At 56.7% G+C, this 27,681-nt stretch overlaps 1 protein-coding gene across 1 annotated transcript; it reads right to left on the reverse strand.

Annotated features, from left to right (window-relative positions):
• Nucleotides 1–628: 628 nt before the first annotated feature.
• ACACB (acetyl-CoA carboxylase beta) lies at nucleotides 629–26,183 on the reverse strand. The gene is made up of 52 exons (XM_009479111.2): nucleotides 25,765–26,183; nucleotides 22,170–22,302; nucleotides 21,531–21,669; nucleotides 21,139–21,248; nucleotides 20,879–20,960; nucleotides 20,309–20,407; nucleotides 19,882–19,991; nucleotides 19,512–19,622; nucleotides 19,124–19,333; nucleotides 18,695–18,865; nucleotides 18,233–18,394; nucleotides 17,831–17,994; nucleotides 17,221–17,371; nucleotides 17,037–17,140; nucleotides 16,299–16,380; nucleotides 15,628–15,773; nucleotides 15,400–15,550; nucleotides 15,112–15,246; nucleotides 14,429–14,575; nucleotides 14,123–14,311; nucleotides 13,677–13,777; nucleotides 13,505–13,593; nucleotides 13,300–13,424; nucleotides 12,780–12,893; nucleotides 12,573–12,686; nucleotides 12,085–12,174; nucleotides 11,860–11,978; nucleotides 11,467–11,604; nucleotides 10,921–11,020; nucleotides 10,721–10,828; nucleotides 10,472–10,528; nucleotides 10,019–10,060; nucleotides 9,726–9,941; nucleotides 9,470–9,625; nucleotides 8,656–8,859; nucleotides 7,963–8,118; nucleotides 7,419–7,541; nucleotides 6,928–7,197; nucleotides 6,492–6,589; nucleotides 6,203–6,323; nucleotides 5,888–5,998; nucleotides 5,183–5,326; nucleotides 4,979–5,099; nucleotides 4,715–4,811; nucleotides 4,426–4,522; nucleotides 4,045–4,180; nucleotides 3,546–3,723; nucleotides 2,967–3,079; nucleotides 2,124–2,278; nucleotides 1,695–1,865; nucleotides 885–1,021; nucleotides 629–755 (listed from the first exon to the last, which is right to left on the reverse strand). Exons 1-52 carry the CDS (start codon nucleotides 26,181–26,183, stop codon nucleotides 629–631), a joined length of 7,143 nt encoding a protein of 2,380 aa, XP_009477386.2.
• Between the last annotated feature and the right edge of the window lie 1,498 nt (nucleotides 26,184–27,681).

Genomic DNA, 27,681 nt, shown 5'->3' on the forward strand with positions numbered 1-27,681 from the left:
CATAGTCACATCTACTGATTGCTCCCCAACAAGGGAAAGGATGAGACAAATTGCTCCTCACAGTTCCTGAGTTTATTATAAAACATTAGTTTGGGACTGCTTCTTAAGCAGGGTTTGTATTTCCTTGTGCCGGTGCCTGGTCAGCTTCAACGTGGCCATACGGAGACCTCCTCCTTCATCCCGCTCCCCCATGGTGCCTGGGCCAGTCAGTTTGTACTTCCAGCTCCATTCAGTCTCATGAGACATGTCTGACACTGGTGCTTGTTTTAAAGACTAAGGCCAGGGCTTGCAACTAAAACACAGTAAAAGATTTTAGATTCTTTTTAAAACCAACCTCTGCACCGGCTCCAGATTCCAGACTTGGCTTGGGCCAAGTTTATCTTCTGCCAAGCCGCCCCTCTGATGAACACAGCGCCAGAGGGAACTCTGCATGGATGGAGAGACCATCTTCATGGCCTAAAATACAAACACTGGCATCCTTTATTTAGGCACACAAGTAAGAGTCCCAGGCTTCTGTTTGAGGGCTGACAAACCGGGTGAGGAGGTGAGGTCTGGCCTCTGAGCAGCAGCGTGTCCCGGTGCCCCTCCTGCCCTGCGGCGATTGGCCTGCACGCCACCGGCCACTGGCTCAAGATGGGCTGTCATTATCTACCGTGGACAGGAGACGGGCGACCTGGGCCTTCTGCGCACGGGTGATGTGCTGAGCCATCTGGATGACGCAGTCCATGGCCACCTCAGGGTTGGCTTGGACCAAGCTGCAAGGCAGATGGGAGAGGGCAGCTGCCTCAGGGGCTGAAGTAAGAACCACCTCGTCTCCACCACCCACTGTCCCCAACCCAGGGGACAGCATTGCGCTTTGCATCCCGGCTCCTGTGGCCACTCACCTCTGGATGTGCTTGAGCACGTAGTCCCGCTTCAAGTACTTGATGTTCTCCCGGATGGCTGACTGGGTGCCGTCGTCCTCTTGCATGTGCTTCTCCAGCCACTCCACCACCACCTGGTTGTTGTCCCAAAGGTAGCCCTGGGGAGAGCAGCACCATGGACAGGGGGTCCTGCTGCCTGCGCAGCCTGAGCCCCCCTTTCTGCTGCATCCTTGGGCTTGATCCTCCCATGACACAACCAGGCAATGGGATTTTTCTTTTCAGTCCTGCACATATGGCACAGCATGGCATGCTCCCCCACTCCCATTTAACTGCCACTGGAGAAAAGGTTCAGTCCAGAAACTGAAACTGGGGAGAGCTTTGTGGACTGTTTAAGATGCAAGAAGTTAAGGTAAAATATGTTTTCTTTGCATGCCCTCACTTCCCAGCTCAGCAGGCACAGGACTGGCATGGCGATGTGCACGTGATGGCACTTGCACTTGAGAGCAGCTCAAATACAAAGACCCCAAATCTCTCTTCTGCCTTGGGAAGCCCTATCTGACGGTAGAAAATGAGGAGGCCTGTGTTTATTTGGGGGCCACCTTGCTACTGCTGAGCACCAGCATCCAACAGAGGTCACCCACTTTGAAGAGACAGCCCCAGGCTCAGGGCTGCTTGGCTGCCCACCCTGGCACAGGCTGCAGAATGATAATTCCCATTGCATGTTTAAACCCTCAGGGAGGCACCAACGAAATGGCCAAGCAACAGGAGAGCAAGGTGACAGCCCTCGGGACACCCCTGGCCACAGGGATGCCTCAGGAAGCCAGGGGGTACCTTCGTGGCTCCTTCTGTCTCCATGAACCAGCGCCGTAGCATGGACTGGATGTGGATGTGGCTCAGCTCGCTGTTCGCCTTCAGGACCTCCGCCTTCACCTCCTCCTCCAGCAGCAGCCGTCGCAGCCGCCAGTAGAGGAAGGAGCGGGCGTTCTTCCACTCCAGGATGTCCTGCAGAAATGGAGGCAGAGCCTGGGTTTGTCTTTGCAGAAAGAAGAGGAGCTGATGTGGAGCAACTGCTCACTCACAGCTCGCACCGGCAGGTTTGAAAGCAGCTCTGGTGGGCTGGAGTGGAGAGCAGCACCCAGGGCAGTAACAGCACATTGAGCTGCAGCCCAGACCCCCGGGAGGGGACTTTGCCTCCTGCCTTTGTGCCACCACTGCAAAACTCCCTGTGCCAAGTCCCTTCCCACCAATGCTCTGGCTCACCATGATGACGCCTTTCTCCTGCATGCGGCCCGGGGTGTCGTGCAGGTCGGCAAAGTGCACGGCCACCTGGTAGTACATGGGCAGGAGGAGCTCTTCCCGGGCCTTCAGCTGCTTCTCCAGCTCCTTGCGCTGTGCCTCGGACAGCTCGGGGGTCCCTGTGGGACACGCCATGCTGAGCAGCCCACCCACTGCCCCTGTGATGGGGTCCACAGGCCACCACGGGGTCTGGGCTCTGCTCTGTGCTGCTACATCAGCCACCCCCGCCAGGAAATGGGGCACCCAGTGTCATGCTCCTTTGCTTTGGTACATTTACAACTCTGCCCAGAGCCCAGCCACAGAATACCATGGCCACGAAGGGGCTGCACTGTGTTCAGTGCCTGCTACAAGAGAGGTGGGAGGTGGCATTTGCAAGGACTTTGTGGGACCATGTTTTAGCAGGGTGGAGGGGCATGGGGGCAAGGACCTCCCAAAGCAGCCCCACCATCCACTGCAGGCAGGAGCCGATCACAGGGCAAAAGGAGACCCAGTGCATTAAAAACAGCCTCTGTGCAGCCCTGTAATGACTATGTGTCATCTCATTAGGTACTGACTCAGCATGGCCATTGCCATTCTTCATCTCAAAGCACGGGAGAAAACTCCAGCACCATTTATGAAGCCCCCAGGAGATACAGGTGTTTTAAAGTACCCCCACATCCCTTTGGCAGGCTCCACCATCAAGAAGCCATGAAGAATTTTCACAGAGGAACACTAAAGGATTTCCTGATGGTTGCCACCGTTGTGTTTGAGCCTCATGTTTTAACTTACTGCTACCAATGCCCACAAGCTGAAACGCCCTTCCCTTACCCAGCTGCTCAACGAGCTTGGCATAGACTGTATCGATCCTTCTCATGGTCTTCACCAAATCTTTCTTTCTGAACTTGATCTCCACTGTTCCTCCAGGCTCCAAAATGCCTCCCCTGGAAGGAAAGTTTGGTAAAGCAGGGCCTGGTCTGCACGGGAGAAAAAGTCCTGGGACAAGAGGTCTAGGCAACTCTTTCTTCTAAGAATTAGGGAGAGAGAAAACCTAAAAGGGTTTTGTTTCCAGTCTGGGATTCTTGTCTATCCTCCCAATCCTTACAGCTTTTTCCAATGTGCATTAATTCAGGTTAGAGAAAAGGCCTCCTGACCCCCAGAACCATGTTTTACTCGCCCACAGCCTTCGCTGGACGCAGGAGGATATCCCCAAGGAGATACTTGCCACGCTGCTCTGTAAGAGCCCTGGAACTTTTAGCTGATGGCTTTGATTAACTCAAGGGTAAAAAATACACATCTCAAGTGACCAGAAGTCTCTGCCAGCAGGACTGACTCTGCAGACCCCATGCACCTGCTCTCATTTCTCTGCATGTGGCCTGCGGAGGATGCATGTGTATTTTGGACGCTGACCTGCTCTCCTTGTCCGCGTAGAGCTCCACGTACAGGGGGTTGATGGTGGAGTCGATGACCACCCAGGAGCCTCCCCGCAGCTCTGCGTGTGGTGGGATGTAGACTAGGACAGGCTGCTTAAAATCCCGGAGGCTATCGACAATCAAGGCACCAAACTTCAGCATTTGGTTGTACATGTCTGAAAGTCAAAGGGACTCAGTGGCTGGGTGCCCTGACTGCCATGGGCCAGGCTATTGCCCCTTACCTCCTCCTAGCTGCCAAAAGCCACCTTCTCCATTGGAGAGACCAAACAAGCACCCCAAAACCAGCCCAGCAGGAAGCCCTCAAGCCCTGGACCTGGGTCCTGGTGATGCCCCATCACCTCCCCAGCCCAACCCCACATCCCAGAGTGGCATGGGCAGGACCCTGGTAGGCTGGGTCATCCCAGGAGCCCGTGGAGTGGCAGGAGTGCCGGCAGTATGTCACAGCACAGGGATCTGGGCATCCCAAGCATGGGTACCTTTCATGCCGCTGGAGAAGCCTCGCCAGTTGGCGAAGATCATCAGCGGGAGATGCTCCCGGTTGAAGTCCCGAATAGCCTGGGCTGTTTTAAAAGCAGAATCTGGGAACCAAACCTGTCCAGCCTGCTGGATTATCTGCAAAAGATGGCAAGCAGCAGTGCTGAGACCGGTGCCAGTGCTTCCTGGCACACTGTGCTGGCAGCTTGGTGGCACATGGTGTGCAAGACCTGGAAGAAAACAAACTGACCAAGCACCCTTGGTTTCACCAGTCTTTAAGGAAAATCAATACATGCCAAAGGATTACACTAAGCTTTTTTCCTGCTCTCCCCTCCAGCCTCCTCCCAGCTGCCGTTTGGCCGCACTAAGGTCTCCCCACACACCTTCGCCTCTGAGTCCGGGTTGGCAGGGTCTGCAGGTATCGTCACCTCCACGGTGCGAGTCTCAACAGCGATGACACCCACAGGGAGACCTCCCAGCCTGCAGTGAGGCAGGGTGGCCTCAGCAGAGGCCAGTTCCCCTCCATGCTGCACCCCAGCCCCACCAAAGAGGTTCCCCCATCACCATCCCAAAAGCAGTGCCACGGCCAGGGCTTGAGTGTGCTTGACCATGTGTGCAGCCTGCCTGCAGTGCGCTCTGCCCCGGGGCTCCATCCCCTGCTCCCAGCAGTACCTCGCTCTGCCAACCACAACTGTCTGAGCCCACGGCTTCATGATCTCCAGGAAGCTGCCCTGGTCAAAGAAGCCACTCTGCCAGGTCCCCTTGAGAGCTGCAGAGCAACAGGAAAAAATGGAGTGGCGCAACAGTGAGCACTGAAAGGCTCCTTGTGCACCAACCCACAGCAAAAAGCACCTTCTGCACCTGGAATGGGGGGTTTGCAGCTACAAGATACATTTGGGAGCCTTGCTGCAGATGTTTCAGGTTGCCCACACTTACTTGGATGGGGTCTCCCTGCCAGCATCCACCTGGGGTCATAGGGGACTTTGGAAGGGACAAAATCAATTTCTCTTTCGATGGGGTCGCTTATGGCAGTGACAGGCACTGGGCTCCGGTTATCCTGCAAGGGAGAGCCCCGAAGGGCAGGTCACCAGCCAGGTAGGGGGTAACACCCCACATCACCATCCTGCAGCACCCTCCTACCTTGGGTATGTATGAGAGCCACTGCAGGATGGTGTAGACCCCCTCAAAGTCATCTGGGACGGTGACATGGGAAACGCCGTTATTGTGCATGATCTGCACGCCTCCCAGCTGGTTATTGGATGTGTAAACTTCACGTCCCAACACCTAGCCAGGATTATTAATAGAAACACAGATTGGTCTCTGCTAGCACAAGGAGCCACCCCTCCTTGCTCTGTTTGTTAAGTCAAACCTCTGTACAGGCACATTCCCTCTGGTTTGAGGCTGAATTTCTACCTCTGCCTACCAGGGTGATGTTAAAGCAAAAGGACTCTCTGCTTTAGACACCTAAAGGGCCACACAAGTGCATCAGTTTAGCTAAGCAGGTTTTAAATCAGCTCAAACCAGTGCGATTCTGCCCAGAGATGGGTCCTGCCCCTGGGACCGGAGCCAAATAGTCCCCATGGCAGCTCTGACATCCAGCCCTGCTCCAGGAGCGATGCACCACGAACTGGCCCCTAAAGCAATACCAAATAGCTGCAGGGTGGAATTCTCTTGATTCTCAGTGAGAAGAGCCCAGTTGCAGTTCCCCTGTGTCTCCTCCACACAAGTCCCATGAGGTGATCACGCAGGGAACTGCCACCTCTACCTGTGGGACAGGGAAGGAGCCCACACATGTAGTGGTGTGAGGGACAGTGCTGGGGAGGACACATGGCTCGAGCACAGTACCTTATTGAGAGCCGTGACCCCGGTGAGGATAATGTGGGAGTTCTCCACCTGGATGACACGCTGGCCCAGCCTCACCAGGTACGCACCGATCCCAATGGCACGACAGGTCACCTGGGCACACACACAAGGACATACAGGGTTACTGAGGAGAAAGGGCTGCAGCAGGCTCCACAAGCACCAGGAGAATGGTACTCCCTGGCTCTGCAGGAGTTACACCAGGTCGCTTGTTGCATCCTGTTATTCCTCCCAGGGTGACATTAAAAGCAAGTAGGAGAGAGGGGAGGAGTGGAGCAGGGGAAGGACCCTTGGCTGTACCATGCTGATGGTCACTATTTCTTCATAAGCGCGAGAGGACTCCCCGGCGATGGTACCAGCGGCTCTCAGGTTTTCCACCCCAAATCCATTGTCTTTTCCGATGATGTCCAGGAGGACGTACCTGCAGGGAAAGCAGAGCCATGGTGGTGTGGGCAGGACAGGGTGAAGCACTCACTTGCATGATGTGTCTGGCAGGACGCTGAGCCAGGATATGGGAGCTGCATCCCGGCAGGGATGCAGGGCAAGGCTTGGCGTGGCTCTGTGTGCCCCATGGGATAGTGGGGCTGACCTGGACTCGCCCCCTTCCTCCACATGTTCACAGTGCACTGAGTTCATGGCGCTGATCCTTGTGTAGTCCTGGGGAGTCAGGTACAGGTACTTGAACCCCTGGAAATAAAGAGGAGAAGGATGAGTTGTGGAGCCCCCCATGCAAACGCTCATATGGGCCACAGCCCCTCTCCAAACCCAACCCAAACCCACGCCATGCATCAACAGCGGCTCAAGGACCAGGGCTGGACAGAGCAGCCGTGCCACCACTGTCACCTTTATCTCCGCCCCGCTGGGGAAAGCGGAGGGAACCATCCCCATAGCAGTGGGTGCACATGTGTGTTCACCCCCCAGCATTGATCCCACAGTTTTATGTCCCAGTTTAGCTCTTGTCCTTCCTTCCCCAAGTAAGTCCTCTGTTATTTTCTGTGATGGCAGGAGGGGAGGTGCCCACACACCTTGTAGGGGTCCGCAGGGTCCACCCAGGCCACCTGGAACATGTGCTTTATCTCGTCAGCAAAGCCGATGCGGGCACCGCTGTTGGCAGCGATGTAAATGCGGGGGATGCCTTCGGCCCGTGCCAGCTCCGAGGCCCGCAGGAAGACCAGGTCCTCCTCTGGCCCAAAGGAGCCGATCTTGTGCGTGATGTCATTGCAGATGAGCACGATGTCCCGGCCTTTTGGGTACTCGGGAGTCTTCAGCTTCATTTTGAAAGCAACCATCCCCACCTGTCCCAAAACAGCACAAGGTCACAGGGCAGGCTCCTCCAGAGAAATGGGGTCTGAGCTGCAAACTGCATTAACCAACAGACTTGAGATGCTTGCTTGAGGAGCATCTCCCGGTCTTTAAACACAGCTGGACTGAGGAAGCCACCAGCCATTCCCACCTGCTGCAGCACAGCTTCCTCCCGCCCCTCCCTCTCTCCCTGTTGCCAAATCACACCCCCTACCTCATTCCCTCCAGGGACCCTGTTCATCTGCACGAGGTGCTCCTGCGAGTCCAGCACCAGCTCAGTGTACGTCAGGATGTCCTTGGGGTACAGCTCTGAGGAGCCCCACAGCTTGAAGAGAGCCTGCAGAGACACCGCACACAGGACGAGCTGAAAGCACAGGGCTGCGGCAGCTCCAAGGCTATCGCCGAGTGTAGATGCGCACTCCTGCAGCAGGCTGGGACTCAGGCTGAGCAAAACTGTGTTAGAGCCCCCACCCTGCTGCAGACCTCCTTGCATGGGGCTTTCTGGTCCACATCCTCCATGAGTATGACTACAGCAATTTGCAAGAGCTAGGAATCGGTTTAGAAATGGTCCATACAACCAAAAATGTTGGGTTTGGTTATTTTTGCTTCATATAACCAAAAACTTTATTTTTGGCTCTTTTTCTCATTTGCCAGCTGAGGGGAGAGCAGCCTTTTCCCCAGATGGAAATATCTGGGGAAGGTGGGGAAGAAAAGCAAATGCAATAATTTGGAGCCTCTTTCTGCTCAGCCGGACTCACCTGCCTGATCATCTCAGGGAAATCATACACATAGGTGGTGCCCAAGGACTGCGCCTGGAACCGCTTGGCCTGAAGCAGGTCCTTGGTGACGTAGGGGGTGTTGATGAGCATCCCGTGCTGTGGCCCTTGCTTGTCCCCATATGACTGAAACATGATCTGGAGAGAAGGGCAGAGCGTTGGCTGCCTTCCCTCAGCACGCGGAAGAGTCCTCTCTGCAACATTAAGGTGCAAGAGCCCTGTGGGGCTGGAGTGCTGCTGAGCTTTGCCTGGCCAAGATGTTCATGCCTGTGCCTCTACTCGACCAAACAATATGATTTTCCACCCCACTCTTTGCTATTGAGGAGACAAAGTGTAACACTGCTGTGCTGCAAGGACACGTAACACCCAAACACTGGCCTTTACCTCCCAGACCAAAAACTGCGTGACCAAGCACCAGCAACACCCCTGGAGCTCAGCAGCATTTTGGAGCAAAGCATCACCCCAGGGTGCCCAACTGGATGCAGCGCAGAGGGGAGTGAAACTGGGCCAGCCCTGGGAATGCTGCCGCACAGTCCTGGGGGCTCTGGAACAGACCAGCACTGCAGGTGCATGACGATTTTTGCAGAAACCACCCCAAAGCTTTGCCATAGCTGATAGCTGCTCAAGCAGTTGTGGTTGGGTTCCCGTTTGCAGCCGCTGCCTGCAGTTACTCACACTGCCGGTGCCAGGGTCCCTCACTTCCTTGTAGAGGCTGATGTCCAGGTAGTAGCCAGACTCGGTGGTCAGGAAGAGGCGGATGGGGATGGCGGTGGCAGTGGGTGTCAGGCGGATGTTGATCTTCACCTCAGCCTGCAGGACCCGCAGTTTCCAGAGGCGGCTGCCGTAGCGCATCACCATGGACCGCACTGACTCCTCGATCTGGGCACAGGACAGCACATGGATGGGTCTGTGGCCCTGGGGACACTCCTGTCCCCAGTGCCAAGGCTGGAGTAGCCCCATTGCATCTCCATCCCAAACAGCTATCTCAGATTTGCTTTGGGCAAGCCCCTACCCTCTCGCCATCCCTCCATCCCTGGGGGGCTGGCGCTGCCATCCAGCCTCTCCACTGGGGAGAGGGAAAGACGGTGCCCCACATCCTCCTGAATGGACACAGCCCCACCCCTTCAGACTGCACGCTGTCTGGGGGAAGAGCCTGCCACCCATCCTCGTGCCCTCCAGTGAACTGCCTGCTTGTCCAAGTCTGTACAAAAAGCCCTGATCTTTGCAAAGTGTGAAATCTCAGCACCTCCCCAGCAAGCAGCCCCCAGTGAAAGTCTGACACAGAAATTAAGCTGTAGGAGCCTCTGGGGCTGCCAAACTCAACCCCCATCCAGGGTCAGGTGGGCACTGGACGGCAACCAGGTCTGACAGCCAGTGTGGTGGGTTGCTGCCTGTCCATGCAGTGGTACCGAGCACAGGGGATGACGCAGCCTCCATCCCCAGAGCAGCACCACACTGACAGCAGGAAGCAGGACACTGAGAAATGCACCTTGGAAGGGTCCATGACGACCGTTGGGACAAAGTTGAGGAAGATGTGGTTGCAGTCGGTGCGGACAGTGGTTTTGTTGAAGGCCACCTCCAGCTCATCCATTGCCTCCAGGAGCAGCCGCTCACCCTCGTTCTGCAGGTACTCGAAGGAAGCCTCCTGCAGTGCACCAGGCGGCTCAGGGGCGGCCAGAGCAACCCCTGCACCTGAAACACACCCACCTCTGCCCACACACCCAGGCGACCCAGCGCTGCCTTGCCTTGGTGATGAGGTCCGAGTGGCGCACAATGGCGCGGATGAAGAAGCGGTAGTCAGTGGCCTCGGTGCCCGCCTGCACCTTGGCAGTCCCCAGGTAGAGGTGCATCTTGTGATTGGCGCAGGGAATGGCCATCAGGTCGAAGTTGCGCATGCGGCTCAGCTCCAGCTGGAAGGCCAGTGCCGGCTCCAGGTGCCGGTAGATGCGGTCCTCTGCAAACTGGCGTGGCATGGAGGGGTGAGCGAGTGGCCGGTCAGCCAGTGCCAGATGGGCTCTGCTCTAACCACGGCTCTTACCTCGTCCCTGGCTCTGAATGTGAAAAACTTTGGGAATTGTCTCTAGAGGAAAGGGGAGAGAGAGGACAACATGAATAATCCTCGCACGCAGAGGATTTTTCTGATTTTCAGTGAATTTATTAAAAAGAAAAAACTTTGCAGGCTTCCTCCTCCCCCAAAGGGAAAAGAGCTGGGAGTAATCGATGCCTTTTAAAGGCAGCCTAAAGCTGTGGAGCGGCCACACAGGAACCACATGTTATTGGAGATATTAGCAGCATAAAGGATAATACAGGAGAGAAATTACTCATTGCATCCCTCATTAATTAATTCCCAGCTCTTGATGCTCAGTAGGTACACCCATCACTCAATTCTATGCCTGTAAGGTACTTATAGATGTTTCTAGGCATTTTAGGGAGGCAGAAGCACGATGCGTCTAAAGTCACTCTGCTTGTCAGCGGCTCAGTCTGCACTCACCTGCTGGGCAATGAGAAATGTGATTCTCCGGAGACCACAGTCAGTGAGGACATTTTTCTACATGGAAACAGAAGACTCCACCAGTCACAAGCGCTTAAACATCTCCACTGAGGGAGCAAACAAAACCCAAGTGGCTGCCATGGGGCACAGTGTTTTGGGGAGTGCCACGTGGAGATGAGGCACTGCCTTGGGGTATGGTGCCCTGGCTTGCACAGTCTGCAAAAAGGGGGTCCAAACTCAATGACAGACCTTGGACTGGGCAAAGGCCCTGAAGATGGGCACCAGCTTCTCGTCTTCCATGTGGTCAGCCCAGCGGAGTGCGATGTTCAGGATGTGGATTGGCTCCTCGCGAACGTTCTGGCAATAAAACCCCCCCAGTCAACCCTGACCAGGAGCACCACTGCCATCCCGGCACCACCTGGGGGGGAAGGCAAAGGCATCGTGCCCACCTTGGCATCCTCCTCCTCATAGGTGGTGGCTCGTGCCTCGCTGAAAAGTGTGTTCTCTGAAGGTGGGTTGGCAAAGCATGAGATCACTTCATCGAAGTTCCTGCCCAAACATCGGGGATAGGGTGACAAGTCAGCACATTGTGCCCACCCCGTGCCCAAGGGGACAGCACCAGGGACCCGCTGTGTCAGGGATGTGGCTAACAGTGCAGTGGCCCAGGGGCACATGCCAGCTCATGGCAAAGCCACAGCTCATGAAATGCAGCTCTGAGCTCTGCTGTGTTAATGTGCGGAGATGCTTAACCCGTGCCAGGCAAGCTTCCCCCAGGCTCCACATGTCCCCAGAAACCCTGTCATGTCCCCACCAGGTAACTGTTGTACTGAAAATATCCAGCCCCAACCTCTGGCTGTGGGAGGAACAGAAGCTGCCCTGAGCGTGGCACAGCTGCTGCCAGCTTTGGCTCTTCCACCCCTTTCTGCTTTCTGACAACTGCAGAGGCACCTAAAAGGCACGTGCATGACCAGCCAGGCATGTCCCTGCACCCCCACCTTGTGAAGTCCTCAAATCTGTCAAAGGCCACCATAGCTCCCATCCGCTGGCTCAGGGGAGAAAAGCCACTGTCCATGAAGAGCTCGGTGCTGTGCCGGGCCAGGTCAGGGTTGGAGATGCTGACAGGGACGGACATCCTGCGCAGGGGAGCAAGGCAGCCATCAGCCATGGGTGGAGGCACCACTCCTGGGTCCAACAGGGACCATGCAGGTCCCACATGGGACCCTGACCCAGAGAAGGCTCATCCAGCTCCACTGGCAAAGGGAGAGTACAGCAGGCAGTTCCCTCTGAAGTTCCCCACATTTTGCATGGAGGAGATGATACAAAACCAACAGCTTTGCAAAAAGGACTGTGTCCAGGGGAGCAGGACAGGTGTGCATGGGCCCCCATACCTGTTTGGGTGGGAGAAGGGCAGCATGAACTGGAATTCTACCAGGCAGGTGCCATCTGAGAGCTGCCGGTGCTGCAGGCTGTTCAGCTCGTAGGCAATGTAGCCACGCCGCACGTACACCTGGGAGGGGGATGGCAGGAGGTACCGCCGTGCCCCTGCTCCCACCGCACACATCCATGCCACCCCTCAGAGCTCGTGTGCCCCCCGCAGCCCCCCCAGCCCTCACCTCCAGCGCTGCCATGCGCACCACTTGGTTTGTGTGGTAGAAGAAGGTGGGAAGCACATCAAAGATGGTGGTTTCTGAGAGGATCAGTTTCTGGGGGAAGAAAGCAAATTTAGGGCAAGGACGAAGTGGGACCCTCTTGCCCCATTGCAGGATGGGGGAGGCACGTTCCAGAGGGGTCCCTTAATATGGGGCTGTGCAGGACTGGCCACCAGGGTGCCATGGCACACCCAGCCCCCCATGGGGACACCGCCAGACCCAGATGTGGATCCACATATCAGTCCCCCGCCAAATGGGGTGAGGAGCAGGGGATGGGGACTGGCAGAAACGGGGTGCACCCCCTCCTCTGCTCCGCACAGGCACTGACACTGCAGCAAGGCTTTGATTACTTTTTTGGCTATTTTTAAGGCTAAGCCACTTGCAGCCAGACTTCCTCACCAAAGCCACCCAAAAGCCAAATTCCCTCTGCAGAAAAACATGCCATTTCCAACCTTCAGGTTTTCAGGGTAGTACTCGTCTCCATATATGTCAATAGCGGAAAGGAAGATGGACTCCACCTGGTTGTGCCGCAGCTCGTAGGAGGGCAGGTGAGAAGCGATGAGCACCTGCAAGGGGAGAGGTGGCTGGAAGCGCGGGGGACGGGGACAGGGATGGGGACAGGGATGGGGATGTCACGGCACGGCGTGGTGCTCGCTGACCTGCCGGGCTCTCAGTGCTACTTTGGAGTGCTCGGTCTTGCTGAGCTGTGTCAGCTCATGGAGGATGGCCGTCAGCTCGTCCGTCAGCATGGGGTCGCGGCCGCAGAGCTGGTCCTGCAATGCACACACAACCATGGCTCGGCTCAGGGCCCTCGCTGCGCGATGGCTTCATCCCGCATCCCCAGCCCCGCACGGGCAACAGGGACAAGACCCGAGGTGCTAAAATGGGCAAAATGCTGCTCTTTGAACCAAGTGCAGCAATGCAAGGCTTCAGAGGGGAGATAAAATCCCCCTAATGAGGCAGGAATGGACACTTGAATTCAAAACCCAAACTCTGGGGATGCATTAAACAGAGGAGCAGAAAAGTGGTTTTACAGGTTTCTGCCTGCTTTCAAGAGGAAAGCACAGGGCTGTGACAGCCACCCGCAGCCGTGTCCTGTCCTACAGCAATGCAGAGCTTGCCTCTGCTTACAGGCTTCTCCCTGCCACCAGCCTTTATTTCTGGTGTCTTGGTACTCACAATTAACATGATCACCAGCAAGTTCTTCTTTGCCACCTGGGCGTGAGAGAAGATGCTCTCCAGCACGGGGGTCATGTCAGGTTTGCACTGCTCCCGCAGGCTGATGACGCACTTGTCGTAGTGAGCTGCAGGGCAGAGCATGGTGAGCCCTGCAGACCCCCCAGAGAGCCCTGTGGACCCCTCCGGAGAGCCTCTGAGCCCTCACCGTGTTGGAACTGTGTCTCCACTTGCAGGTAGCGTCTTAGCAGGTCCAGCACCACTGCCTTCATGTAGCCCCGGATGCCGCTGCGGTACCTGGGGAGCAGAAAGCCCAGTATACTGTGAGGGGGTGGTGGTGGTGGGGAGACCAGTGGGGTCGTGGACAGTGCAGGGCTCACCTCTGCACCAGCTGCACCACACTCTGTGTGTTCATGAAGAAGACCTCCCGTTCAGCCTTCCTTTGCAGTGTGGCCGCGTGGGTGTCCAGCACGCTGGCAATCTGCAGGGAGAGGGCACAGGGTCCAGTGCAGCTCAGGGCCAGTGCAGCCGCAGGGCTGCCAGCTCCCTGACTTGCCTGGGGACAGTGCTCCTGCATGCAAAGCCTTTCATTTGTTTTTTTTTTCCCCCAAGTGAAAAATGCAGAGTGACAAATAAATATAGAAACACAAATATAAAAGCACAAATATAAAAACACAAGCATAAAAACAAGCATAAAACCACAAATGTTTCCCTCAGTCATTTAACTTTTTATAATATCTCTTGGCAGCACAAATTCAGGCAGAAACTCCTAATTAGCTCTAGCTAAAAAGGCCAAGCTAGGGAGTGCAGCCCCCGCACCACTTACCTGCTGGCTGGGGAAGCAGCAGAGCACAGAGGTGATGTTGCTGGCATACTGCGCCATCACCTTCCGGATTGACTTCTCCACGGACAGGGGGATTCTTCCCGAAATGCTTGTCATGATCTCCTGCAGCTCCAGGAGGGGCAGGGAGGGGTCCCGCAGGGTCTTCATCAGCTGCGCCACCCACTCCTTCACCTGTGGCGAGCAGAAGCTGGTGCTGCTCACACCCACCAGCAGTGCCTGTCTTGCCATCACGGCAGACACAAAGCAATGGGGCAGGACACCTGGAACACCTTTGCCCCCGGCACCCACCTTGTTGCTGAAGTAGGGCTCAGGCAGGCAGTACCCGTTCATGACATTGGTGAGACTGTCCAGCACATTGCGGAGAACCTGGTGCTGCTTCTCGCCGGTGATGGGGAGGGTCTGCTGGGCTGGGAGCCCCCCTGTGAACAGCTGTGCCTGGAGAGAGCAGAGAGAGGTGGGCTGGCCCGGGTCCTTGCCAGCTTGGGACGGAGACCCCTGAGAGCTGCAGCTGCACCAGAGAAACCAGTGCAACCCCTCCAGTGTCTGCTTTTGGTTAGATACAGAGGAAGCACCTAACATTCAGCTTCATGTCTCTGCCAGTCATGGCCCAGATGGGGCCATCATGAAAACAATGCAGAAAAAATGGAGATGTATAGATATATAGTGCTATAGATACACTAAAAACTTGCATGTGAGCTTCTGCACACTGAGTAAGTGTGCATGGGATGCTTACACAGAGCAACGCCGCGACACACGGAGCAGCCACTTGAGCCCCAACACAGCCAGCTGGGGGATGCAGCATGGCCATCTGAGTGCCACCTGTCCCAGCATGGGGACACATCCCTGCTGATGCCCCAGTCAGGGCAGCTCCTCTGTTTTGTCCCCCAGTGAGCATCCCCGGTGCCCCATGGGATGCTGCTTGGGAGCGGACAGGAGGGGACAGCAGAGTGGCCGGCCCCTGGCAGACTCACGGTCTTCACTTTGGTGGGATCATCCAGCTCGAGCCGGGCTATGACACAGCCCGCCTCCAGCAGCGCGCCCGGCCTCTTGACGTAGTGCACCCGCCCAGCCTCTTCCACTGCCAGCGTCATGATGATCTTCATCACCTGGGTGAGGATGGGTTAAATGGTCACCAAATGAGCAGCACCTGCGCACCGCAGAGTGCCTCGAGCATTGTGGCAGTGTTGATGGGTTTCATCTTTGCTGTCCACCAGCATTGCAGGAACAGATCTCCTCTGGGCTCTTCTGCAAAAACTCACCTCGACCTCTGCAAAAATGTTCCCCTCGGCTACATGGCCACCATCGTCCACCATGTAATGCAGCAGCTTCCCTGCAGAGGGTGAGCGTAGCACCGTTGGGTCCTTCTCCTTCTCGAAGTCACAGGTTTTGTTGCCGATGGTGATCCGGTATCTTAAGGAGAGGGAAAGGTCTCACCAACCAGCTGATGGTAAGTGGGGAAGGCTGCTGGGGCCCCAGTGGGGAGGTACCTGTCGATCTCCTCCTTCATGTAGGTGGTGTAGCTGTTGCCATCATAGGAGAGCAGCAGCCCGCCGTCGTTCAGCCGGTGCACGTCTATCTCTATGTGGGTGCGGTTCATGATGATGACGTACGTCGTCAGGGACTGGCGGGCAACCTGCAGGCAGCAGCCGGGGAGACCCCTCAGTGCAACCCCCTGAAACGCGTGCAAGGGCCTTTCTGGGGGCTGGTGGTAATGGTGGGGGGTGAGGAGCATCTCCCCGCACTCGGTGCAAGGGCCGGTGCAGGAGCAGCATGCTGCCACAGGACGGGGCTGTGCCAGGGACGGCAGGAAGCAGCAACCTCAGGCTGCACCAAAGAGCTGGTTCAACTCACAGCCCAGAGCTGGTTTAACTCATGGCCCACCTGCTGCTTTCATTGTGAGTAGGGAGTTTTTGCATGAAGGTCAACTACTTGGGTTTAAAAGCAAGAAAAGGAGGTCCTTTATTAAACTCAGGGCAACAGGATGTATGAAAATATCTGTCTAGTTAAAATGAGGTTAGTAACCTCATTTTTATGTTGCACGTTTTTAAAGGACAGCCTTGTATTTATTGCATCTTTCTCCTTCAGGACAGGAGCATGCGTCCCTGTCCCCGTGAGAAGCATTGTGGCTGGTTTGGGAGGAGCATGGCCCAGCCCTCACCTGGAGAATATACTTCACGCCCTCATAGATGAGCTCCACGTCAACGATATTCAGCAAGGAGGCTGCTGGAAGCACCTGCCCCCTGAAACACAACAGACGGGTCAGGCACCACAAGTATTGCTTGCCTTGCGTGCTGGTGGGGAGCCAAGTGTGTGAGATGTCAGCAGTGCTGCTGGCGTCAGGCCATGCAGGCTCCGAGCTGACTGCGGGAGGGCGCGAAGGTGACTGGAGGGGACAGGCATCTGCTTTAAATGACCCACGTGAGTGCCTTGTAAAAATGCATCCGGAGGCAGGCCAGACATAGGCAAAACACGCTTAGATAAGGGCACAGGGGAGAGCCCCAGGCGTCCTCCAAGGCCAGACAAATAACCTTGACATTCAAGTGCAAAAACAAAAGCTGCATTCAGCCAAGCCACTTTCCCTTGAAAGCTGTTTTCCCAACAGTGTGAAACTTTTTCTGCTCTCCAGATAAAGCAATAGTCGAGAAGCCGGACCTGTGAGCCATGGCACATACCCCTGTTTCCCAGCTGTTGCAGTGCCATGGGCACTGCCTCTGGATTTGCAAAGCTTTTGCAGCAAAAGGGGGAAGGAAGATGGCCCAAGGAGAAAAAAACTCAGGTCTCCATGCTTGCAGGAGTCACACAGGCTGCCAGGAGCTGCCCTTTAGGACATGCAATCCCTGTGCCCCCTGTGCCTGCAGCATGGCTGAGCCCCCATTGGGCAGTCCCTGCTCTTCACCTTTCTAGCGAGTGCAGGAAGTCAGTCATGCATGTCCTGAAGGCAGCATCCGCAACGTTCAGGGCACCGCAGACGACACCCAGCATTGTGTCTGGCTTCTCTGCCTGTGGGGGGCAAAAATAACAGGATTTGGGTCTTACACCAGAAGGGGAGCAGCGACCCTGGGGTGGCCGGTCTCCCCCACCTGCACTTTCTCAGCAATCAGATGGTCCAGCCAGCCAGTGTCTATCTCGTTGTTCTGGAAGCTCTCTGTCTCCAGCAGCTTAATCAGATACTCCACTGTGGTCCGGAAATCCCCACGGATAGACAGCTCTTTCAGGGCAACCACCATGTTCCTTTTAGGGAGCAAAACCCTCCATTAATGACTGATGACGCAGCACTTGGCTTTCAGCAGAGGAAACCAGGGAACCACAGGGACCGGGGTGATGAGCTCCTGACCCCTGGGCACCCTTGTGCCTGGATGAAACAGCCCCACAGTGCGCATTGACTTAATAAAACACTTAAATACCCAAGACAGACTCGTTACATGTTGCTCAGTTACTGAATGCCGCTCACTGGCACTAAGCACATGTTCAGTGGATCACTACGTGTCTTTAAGGATCAGATTGATGAACTGGGGCCCTAGCACCAGGGCCGTCTGAAAACTTTGGCTTTGGCCAGACAGTCTCTGCAGCACAAAAAAGCCGCTCAGCACAGCGGCACCGTTCTGGTCCCCTCACATAAAAGCCGGCTAATGCACCGATTGCAAATCTTCCCAAGGACAGCCATTCTCCACCCCATCCCACCACGCTCACGAGATGGCCTCCTCCCGGTTCTCTCCCCATGAGAAGCAGTGCCCGAACTGGGAATCAGCAAATTCGTGCAGCCCCCCGGCCGCCGCCACACTGAAGTACCCCCAGACGTTCTTGCTGCTGCGGAAGTTCAGCTCCTGCACCGTCCCCGAGCTGGGCTTGAAACCCTGAGTGAAGACAGAGCAGGAGAGATGGAGAAACCAGGCTTGAGACTCATGCAGAGTAAACAGGGGAGTCCCTGTGCCATTTATCAGTCTGCATGCAGATTTCACTGATCCCACGGGTTCAATGCCCATGAACACTGTCCGTGTGGGGATGACTGTGCCCAGTTCAACCCCGCAAGAGGCACGGTCCCCCTGTCACCATGTGCAGGGCCAGTGCACGAGAGTCCATCCCCTGGCTCACCTCCTCGGGGTTCTCGCTGGTGATCCGGGCAGCGATGACGTGGCCCCTGGGCACAGGGGTGTTGGTGGGGCTGTGGAAGCAGATGGGAGTATCGCCCCAGGGGCTCTCCCCATACAGCACCCGGATGTCTTTTATCCTGTGCAAGGGGATGCCCATTGCAATCTGCATGAGAAACAAGGACTTTAGCTGCCAGAACAAGACTTAGCATCAAAATTACAACCAGAAGACATCATTAGATGGTGTGAGTGAACAGTGAGGGGAAGAGGCACCACGCTGCAGGCAGCTGCTCCCGGCAGGGAGCCAGAAGAGAAGGAGGGATGCTACATTGCTTCCGCCTGCACCCTACATGCTGTTATATGGGACAGCTTCCCTCTGCCAGGCTCCAGCCCAGCACTTCTCCCTAAATTACAAAATTGCTTCATCTAACACACCTTGCAAAGTCACCCATGCGTGCTCAGATACCTGCAGCTGGGCAGCAGGGAGGTTCACATCCGCGATCATCTCCGTGCAAGGGTGCTCCACCTGCAGGCGCGGGTTCAGCTCGAGGAAGTGGAAGCTCCCGTCCTTGCTGTAGAGGTACTCGACGGTGCCCGTGCTCACGTAACCTGCCATCTGGGCCAGGCGGACCGCACACTGCAGGACAGGGCGAAACCACCATTGGGAGTAATGACCCTCTGTTCACTGCAGCAGAGTCAGAGTGTCCCAAGCAAAACAGCAGCAGTGTTCTTGCACAGACCGAAGGAGACAAGCAGGGCTGGGGCTCCCTGATCAGCTTGGGGGGTCCCTCCCTTCCTTAGGAGGCTCAGGTGCCAAAAACCACAATAAACCCAGCAAGGATCAGACCAGTTTCTCACTAAAACCTCCTGCTGCCCTAAGACCAGGTCCACCCACCTGTTCCATCACCTCGATGACAGAGGGTGCCGCGATGGTGGTGGGTGCCTCCTCGATGATCTTCTGGTGCCTGCGCTGGATGGAGCAGTCACGGCCGAAGAGAGAGATGGCGTTGCCATACTCATCGGCCAGCACCTGCACCTCCAGGTGCCGCGCGTGCTGTGCCAGCTTCATTAGGAAGACAGGGGACCCGGGCGCCTCCGCCTGCACCTGTGGTGAGAGAGAGGGTTGTGCTCTGGCATCACCCCGCAGGACAGAGGCAAGTCTTGCAGCAAGCCTTGGGGGGAAGCACAAGACACCCAGAGTAGGAGCAGGACCCTGCTGTGTGCCCCAGGATGGGATGGGGATGGGGATGCAGATGGGGATGGGGGTTCCGGGCACCTCTCACCTGCCGGAAGCAGGCACCAAATTCCTCCGCTGCCTCCACTTTTCGGATGCCTTTTCCCCCACCGCCTTCTGCTGCCTTGATCATCAGTGGGTAGCCGATCCCCTTGGCCACCTGAGAGGGGACAAGGACTGGGGTGACTGAAGTGCTCTGGACCCCAACCCATCACTGCAACAGTCCACCCTGCCCCAGCCCCGTGCATCCCCAAGCAGGATTGCCCTGAGCCACATCTGTGCAGAGGGATGAACTGTTGCTGAAACATCCTTGCATCGCTGTCACGTGTGCTGGGAAGCCAAAAGGACAGGGCATACAGGCTCCAACGAGAAATAATGGTGGACGGGAGACAAGCGGCTGCCCATGGGCTCGGCTTTACCTCCAGGCCTTCCTCCACGTCCTTCACACAGCCCTGAGCATATGTCTCAAGGGGGATGCTGATAGTCTGCTGATGCTTCTCGTCCTCCTCAGACCACTGGGCCACCAGACCTGTGGGCACAGCCAGGGCTGCAGTCACCACTGGGGTGGCATGCCTGGGGTGGCATGCTGGCTGTGCCCAGGGAACTGGGGACCCCATGTTGGCACATGCCATTTCCCCTGTTTCCATCTACCCCATCTCCAAAAACCCCTCTGCCCGAACCAGCAGCTGCTTGGCTGTAGTTGGGTCCCCGATATCTGCAGCCACTCTACAGCCAGCTGGGCCGGGGACCCCAACCCTGGTGCTTGCTTTGGGGGACAGGGAGAGGCAGGGAGGAGAGAAATGGGGGAGTGGGGAGGGTGTGCAGGGCTGGGAATGAGGCGCTTACCACTCCCGCTCCACAGCAGCGTGGGGATCTGGAGCGTCTGAGCCACGATGGTGGAGGCAACTTTGTCCCCCAGCGCCCACATGGCATCGCTGGGGGGACCTTCAAACAGGGAGGGAAGGGGTGAGTTGGGCCAGCCAGCCTGTCCCCATCTCACGGATGCTGCAGAAAGCTAATCCCCACTGAGCCAGCACCATCAGCCCTTCTGCAAAGAGTGGGGGCATGGTAAACCCCCCCCAACCCCACTGCCTGGTTCAGGACAGAGCTTGACCCTTCTCCAAGGGAAGCCCAGGCTGTCCCTTAGCTGGGCAGCCCACAAGGTCTGCTCCCACCCAACGATCCTCTGTAAATGCTGCACCAGCATGAGCATTACAGGGAAAACCCAGAAAACAGCAGGATTCCTGGGACAGCTCCAGGAAATCGGCCTGGGGACTGCCACGCTGCAGGGTAGACGTGCCAGATGCACAAAACGGTCATCGCCCAGCACGGTGTCCCTGGGGAGTGGGCATGCATATACACACTAGCCCAATGCCCATGGCTCCCTCCAGCACTGGGAAGGCAGTGAGATCTTACCGAGGAAAGCTATCCCATTTTTCTGCAGCAGCTCTGGCAGCTTGGGGTTTTCCGAGGCATGTCCCCAGCCAGCCCACACCGCCTGGCACAAGAGAAGGAGCAGCACAAGCTATTACCTCCCTGTGCTGACGTCCTCCCATCGCCCACAGCATCACACCCGAGTCCACTGCATGGAGGGACGTCACCCCGTTTCTGAGTGTCCCTTCTTCCCCACCCACTTCCCTTGGCAAGGAGGTGGGAGGCCTGAAAGCGGCTGCTACCTGGACTGGGATCCGTTTAGAAATGTCCACGATCAGCTCCACGTTGGCGTAGTTGTTGTTGTTGGCCCCCCCAGGGACAGGCACGTAGTGATCAGCCATTTTGATGTACTCTGAAAGACAGCACATGGCAGTGGTGGGAGCCAGTCCCCCAAGCCGCACCCCACTTGCATGCTGCCCCTTGCACCCCTTCCCCAAATCCTCCATCCTGGGGAGGCTGGAGGGGGGGAAAAATTATTTACTCCCGGATCTGGCTGCACAGGAGGAAAGTGTGTGACCCCGGACTGGGCAGACCCTCCCATGTCCCAGGCAGCAGTGCAAGGAGAAGGAAAGGGCTACCCCTGCTCAGCCCCATTGCAGGCAACTTCCCTCACTGGGATGCTTGTAGGAATTACCCGCATTAGCCTTGAGGTCTTCAGGGGTCACCATGACCACGAACCGAATGGCACGCTCGTTTCGGAACATCTCATAGGCCCACCGGCGGATGGAGCGCATGCACTTCACAGCAGCAATGCCATTGTTGGCGATGAGGACCTGAGGAGACAGGGACACAGGGCATCAGGCTGAAACCTTTCCTTGCTGCTGGGGTGCAGGGCTGGGCTCCATGTGGCTCCAAGGGACAGCAGCGCAGAGGTGAGGACTGGGTGCAGGCGGTGAGCAAAGCAGGGCAGCCGTGCTAACATGGGCACTTTGCAACAGCTGGTTTTACGTGCCAGCAGAGCAGGAGGCTCCTTAACAGCAGCTTTGATGCCTGGCACTGGGGCTAACAAAGAACGGGACTTGGGCCTTTGTGCCAGCCATGCAAAGGCGCTGCAAGCAGCCGCCTTGCAAGGGCAGCATTGGGAGGGTTTCCCTCTCCCAGCCTGCAAGGGTGGGGAAGCCGGGGGACAAAGAGCTCTGGGATGCTCTGGGCTGCCATCAGTCTGAGCCTGGCGGGCATGGGAGACTTGAGCAACGCTCGAGGATGCCACCATGCCACCATGAACGGTAAGGAGCCACCACCCGGGCAAAGGCAGGGGCGTATGGGGAAAGACCTTCTCGATGATGCGGTTGCCCCCAAAGCGGGTGACGAACTCTGCTGGTGAGGCGACGGTGAAGTCCCGTTGCAGATCCATCTTCCTGTTCTCGCGGCCCCTCTTCGCCAGGTGCAGCCCGGACATGCTAGGCCTGCGGCAGGACACGATGGCCATCAGCAAGCCCACAGTTGGGCGAGCAAACCCTCACCAGGCACAACACGTGCCGCCACCAGCTCAGGCTTCCCTGGAGGGTCAGATCTGCAGAGAGCCCGGCAGGCTGCAGCAGCAGGCACTGGAGACCAGACTATGTCCACTCCGTGGTTTCTTCCAAAGAAAGCAGTAAAACCCTTCACCCTGCTGACACACACAGGGAATGTCGGGATTCACTTTCCTCACTACCCAGCTCCCTGTCACGCACCAGGATCTCTCCAGGGACATTTAACACCCGCTGCAACACCACAGAGTAAAACTGCTTTTGGCTGAGTTATATGGGGCAAGCAATTTGGGGTGAACAGAGCGTGTTTCACAATGAAAACACCCCCCCAGCTGCTGTGGGTCCACATTCATTCAAACACCATGACAAGCAGATTTTGCAGCTGTGGGGACTGGCCCAAGACCCCACTGCACTGGACAAAAGCCCCGGGGTTTGCATTTCAGGGAGCTGAGAGCTGCTCAGGGTTTTTGGCCAGTGCATGGAAGAACACGTGTGTCCAGAGCACTGCTACCACTGCAGCACAGCCATGCCCGGTTCTGCACCACTAACAGCTCCCAGCCAGGATACAGCTGCAAATGCGCCACACTCTGCTCCAAGGGATGAGGAATGGGGAGATTCCCACAGGAACAAAATGCAGCACCAAGTGCGGACCCTCCCTCCCACTGCTGGGATTGTTACATGCACAAATGCCCCTTCGCAGCAGCTGAGGTCTACTCCAAAGCCCCCGTGGCTCCTGGTTCACATCAAGCCCCATTGCAGAGCTGTGTCTATCCCCCATGTCCCCAGAGGACACATGGAGCAGCCCGTTTGGGTGATGTGGGTGGCAGGAAAAACAACAGGTACATGGGATGGCGCAGAGCATCCCTTCACCTGTGTCCGGGCAAGGCAAGCAGGATTGCTGCCTCCAAACCTCATGGCACGAGCACCAGGTCTCCAAGGGACGAGGATGGAGGTGGCCCTACAAGACTATTCCAAGCTGTGCTAGGGTCACCAAACGGGGAGCAAAGAGCTGACAGTGCTCTGCAAGAAACGTTACAAAGAGCGTGATGCACCGCAAGGAACCTTGCAAAGAGTGTGATGCACCATGAGGAGCCTTGCAGAGTGTGATGCACTGCTCCCAGCAGCTGCCTTGGGAATTTGCTCTCACACAGCCTGCAATAACAGCAGCTGCAGCTCCTTGCCAGATCAGACCTCATCCTGCATGCACTGTCTGCTCCACGACCCCAAAACACCTTCCCAGGCTCACCATGCTGCTCGCTAGACTCACCCTTACCATGGTTTTCCGCTGAAGGCATTTCCATGCTCTCCGGTGCCTATTCCCTGTTTCACAGCCCATCGTGCACCCCTGAAGCTGGCAGGTCAGAGCGGGCTGCGCTGGCGGCTGGACAGCCGGGCCAGCCCCTCCGCAGGGCTCAGCCCCAGCAGCGCTTTAAGGCCGCCCTCACACCTCCCACCTCCTGGCTGGGCAGCGGCCGGCACAGGAGGGTCTGGCAACACCGGCAGCCCACTGCGGGCAGGAAGGGACCTCCCTGGCAGCCAGGCACATGCCTTCCTGCAGCTCTGCCCAGAGTTTTAAACAACTTTCTATTTTAATTAGCAGTTTCACATTCCCCCCTCGTAACTCAGCCAGGTTTTGAACTGTTGATTGTAATTCCATGGATGCCCTATAAATAAGCAAAGGAAGAAGGACGAGCCCGCCCCCAAAACCCCCTGGGAGGTTGAGAAACATCCTGATCTCTCCATGCACTCAGGGTATTTTCCTATTAGCTGGAGCACTGCACCAAGTGGTGCCGGGTTTATTGCACTCCGGCGCATCCCTTGCACTGCTTGGCAGCTCTGCTGCTCTGCTGGTGCCGGCCACGCTGCCTGCTTCCCTCCCGCAGCCCTGAACCCCACCACAAAGCCTGTGCCAGCGCAGTCGTCCCATCCTGCAAACTGCACTGACTACATCTACAACATGACTCGGGTGGCGACATAAGGAAATTCCTCCCGTGTTGAAGCGCAGATGAGCAGCAGCAATTCCCCACTGGCAGCACAGTGCATGAAACTGCCCAAAACCCCAGCTAGGCAAGAAGACACCATTGGGCTGCGCTTGGTGAGTGGGCTGTTGGGTTTCATAACACGTTCCTGCAGCCGAAGGTCTTTTATTTTTAACTGGGAGCAGAGCAGCCAGGAGGAGCTGGGCAGCAGCGCTTTGTTTCCAGTTATTTATAATGGCTGTCAGCTGAGCTCGCACGGGAAGCCGCTCTGCACAAGCCAGCAGGCAGCAGCGAGCTGCCCTGCGGCCCCACCAGTGCCAGCGCTGGGCAAAAGTCGCTGCAAAGCCACCCATGGAGCAAAGCTCTTCCACTTTTCATTGACTCATGGCAAAACCACCATAGAGCTACTTTTCTCCCTTCAATAATTTATCTGCAATGGTTGCAAAGGCAGAGGAAGGGCAGGAGCGGCACAGGAGCTCCCCACGTACCCCACTCCTCCCAGGATGCGGTGTTTCCCCACGTGCAATACCAGGAGCGTGTTAGCATCCCCCCCAGAATAGAAGCAAAGTGAACCTGGCAGCAGGAGTGGGTCCTTGTGGGATCCAGCCCTGAGGGCACAGGGCAACATTTGCATGCACAAGTGCATGTGTAAGCCCAAGTGCATGTGCACGTGCACATGCACATGCCCTGTCAAAAGGCTCAGCTCAGCTTGTGGGTTTACACCCCATGAAATGCGGCCAGCAATGCTCGTGCACAAAATGGACACCCAGAAAGACAGCAAGTGCAGGGCAAACGCCAGAAGCGCCTGCCACTGCCCGTCCACACGCTCACCACCTCAACTGACCCCAATCTCATCTTGCAACAAAAGAAAATCCCTGCTCCCTGATGCACCTCCATCCTGTGCCAAGCATGGCTGCGGCCAGTGCATCGGCACAGCCTTTCCCAGCACCAGGTGACGGTGCAGGGCCAGACAGAAGCAGCAAAATGCAAGAGGAAACGATGAGAGAACGGGAGCAATTGGGCAATTCAGCTGCAGCGCTGGGGATTGCATTTGAAGGAACGCCATGCACACTAAAAACACTTCCCACCCTGTTCTTTGACATCCAAAATCACTGTTACGGAGCAACCCCTGCCCCAGTCCTTGCTGCACTCATGCACGTGGCACTGCTGTCACAAATAGCGCTTGGACATGTCTGTTCTTCCCAGGGTTCTGCTGTTAACCTTATTATCAGGGTTTCTCATGCAGCAGCAAATCAAAAGGGGCAGGACGGGAGCATCGATTTGGGGCTCCAAGAAGCACACATGTACACACCACGATTTTAGCAACAGGGTCCCTGAGAAATGCACCCACGAAAAGCATCTGCCCACCCCAAACGGGTCACGTTTGTACCACCGCTGCTCCCGACCCCACGCATCGTACCTCATGCCGGTGGCAGGCTCCAGCGGGGCGGTCATGGCAGGGGGCTCGGCACCGGTCCCACCCGCCACAGCCAGGCTGCTGCGCCGGCTGCCCACCCTGAAGGCCGCGGCCACCAGCTCATCGTCGGAGGAGTTGTCCTCAAAGGACCCCAACACAAATTTGGCCAGGGCTGGCCGGCGGAGAGCAGCGGGGTTGTACACAGCGAGTTGCTCCTGCTCTCCCACCACAGCCTTGCTGGCCCGTGGCGGTGGGTTGGGGGTCGGGGGACTTGGCCGTGCTGGTGGCTTGGCTACGGAGGGAGCCGCTGGCTGCTCCGCCAGGGTCTCCTCCGGCTTCTCCTCCTTCCCAGGCTGAGGGTTTGACATTTTGGCCCGGATGAGCCGCACCAGTACCAGCAGGAACAGGGCAGCCGGCAGCATTCACCTGCCCTGGGGAGAGGGACAGAGACACTCCATCAGGGAGGACGAAGGGTTCCCCCATCAGCTGGGGGCATGGGAACAGACCCCAAAACACCAAGTCCCCTTCCCCATTACACCCCACGCCACAGCCCCCCACAAGACACAGCCAGACCCCCCCTCCAGCTCAGCCAGGCTGCCTGCAGGCTCAGTAGGAGCTATTTTTACTCCCCAAAACAGGAGCGGCTCTGGCAGGAGGCTCAGCTCCACTCTGCCTTCACATAGCATTAAGGGGGCAGAAATGGGCCCCCCACCTCCACAGCTGCTCGCAACATCCGAAAGGTGCCAGCGAGGCCACCCCACCGACCCCAGCCCCTCACAGAGGGAGGCCCTTAGACCAAACCCCCAAATCTCTACAGGCAGTAAAAGCTGGATGGTTGAGGGGGGGGGAAACTGCCGCAGCCCCGCCATGTTCCCCTCAGCCCAGGCCCCTTCCTGAGGGGAAGAGAGGCCACTCACCATGGGTGCAGAGCCCCGCGGGTCCCCCGCTCGGCGCCGGCAGGGACGAACGCTGCCTGCGCCGCGACTCCCCCTCACGCTTATCTCAGCCGGTCGCTCCGTCCACGCCAGGCCGAAAGCGGGCAGGGTGCCAGGCCCCAGGGCGAGGGCCCGGCCCCCCGCGGCCCCCCGACTCTCCCAGTCGCCTTCTCACACGTGACGGTAACGTCAAGCAGAAATACTTCCCCGCTAACGCGCCTGGAAAACTTCTGTTGGCAGGGAGGGTGGAAAGTGGGGGGGGGGGGGGGAACCTTGTCATGGGTGGCAAGGGACACCAGATCCTTTGGGGACAAAGGTGCCCTGGCCCCTCGCCCGGTCATGGGGACAAGGAGAAGCTCCAGCACCTGCAGCTTTGCTTCCCCAGGGGAGAGCAGGGACCGACCCCTCGGCCAGCAGCCATTACAGAGCCAGGGCCTCGCCTCAGGCACCCTTCCCTCCCTGCATCATTCCTACCAACATAAGGTCACACCACAACATAAAGTAAGTAATTTTTATTTAAAAAAAACAAATTGGGGGAAAGGAAAACACACAAACAAAAAATACAGCCACAGAAAGTATAAACTTCACTTGTACTAGTGTTACCTATCGAAGCAAATACCAAAGAAAGGGATACAGGGGTATTCTGTAAAAACTGATACAGCTTCCAAATGAACAAGGCACTTCACTTCCATTAAAGGGATTACGAAGTCAAAGATGGACTGGAAACCCAGAAGTGCGAAGTCCAACCTCGTCTTCATCCTGGAAGTCTCAAATGTTTGGAAGTCCCAAAAGTTATTTTCAACAGTGGCTAGAAACTTTGATTTGCTCCTATGAAGGTAAAGCAAAAAACTCCCTGTTTGAAGATCTTAAATAACTAGCAACCATCAGCCCATCAACTGGCACATCTTGATGAACAAACCTTTGCTACTGCCATCAGCTGGTACCACAAAGTTTATGGTCATCACAGCTCACCTGTCATCCAAGT

The sequence above is a fragment of the Pelecanus crispus genome, chromosome 11 (genome assembly GCF_030463565.1).
Source record: "Pelecanus crispus isolate bPelCri1 chromosome 11, bPelCri1.pri, whole genome shotgun sequence".
In the NCBI taxonomy this organism is placed as follows: Eukaryota; Metazoa; Chordata; class Aves; order Pelecaniformes; family Pelecanidae; genus Pelecanus; species Pelecanus crispus.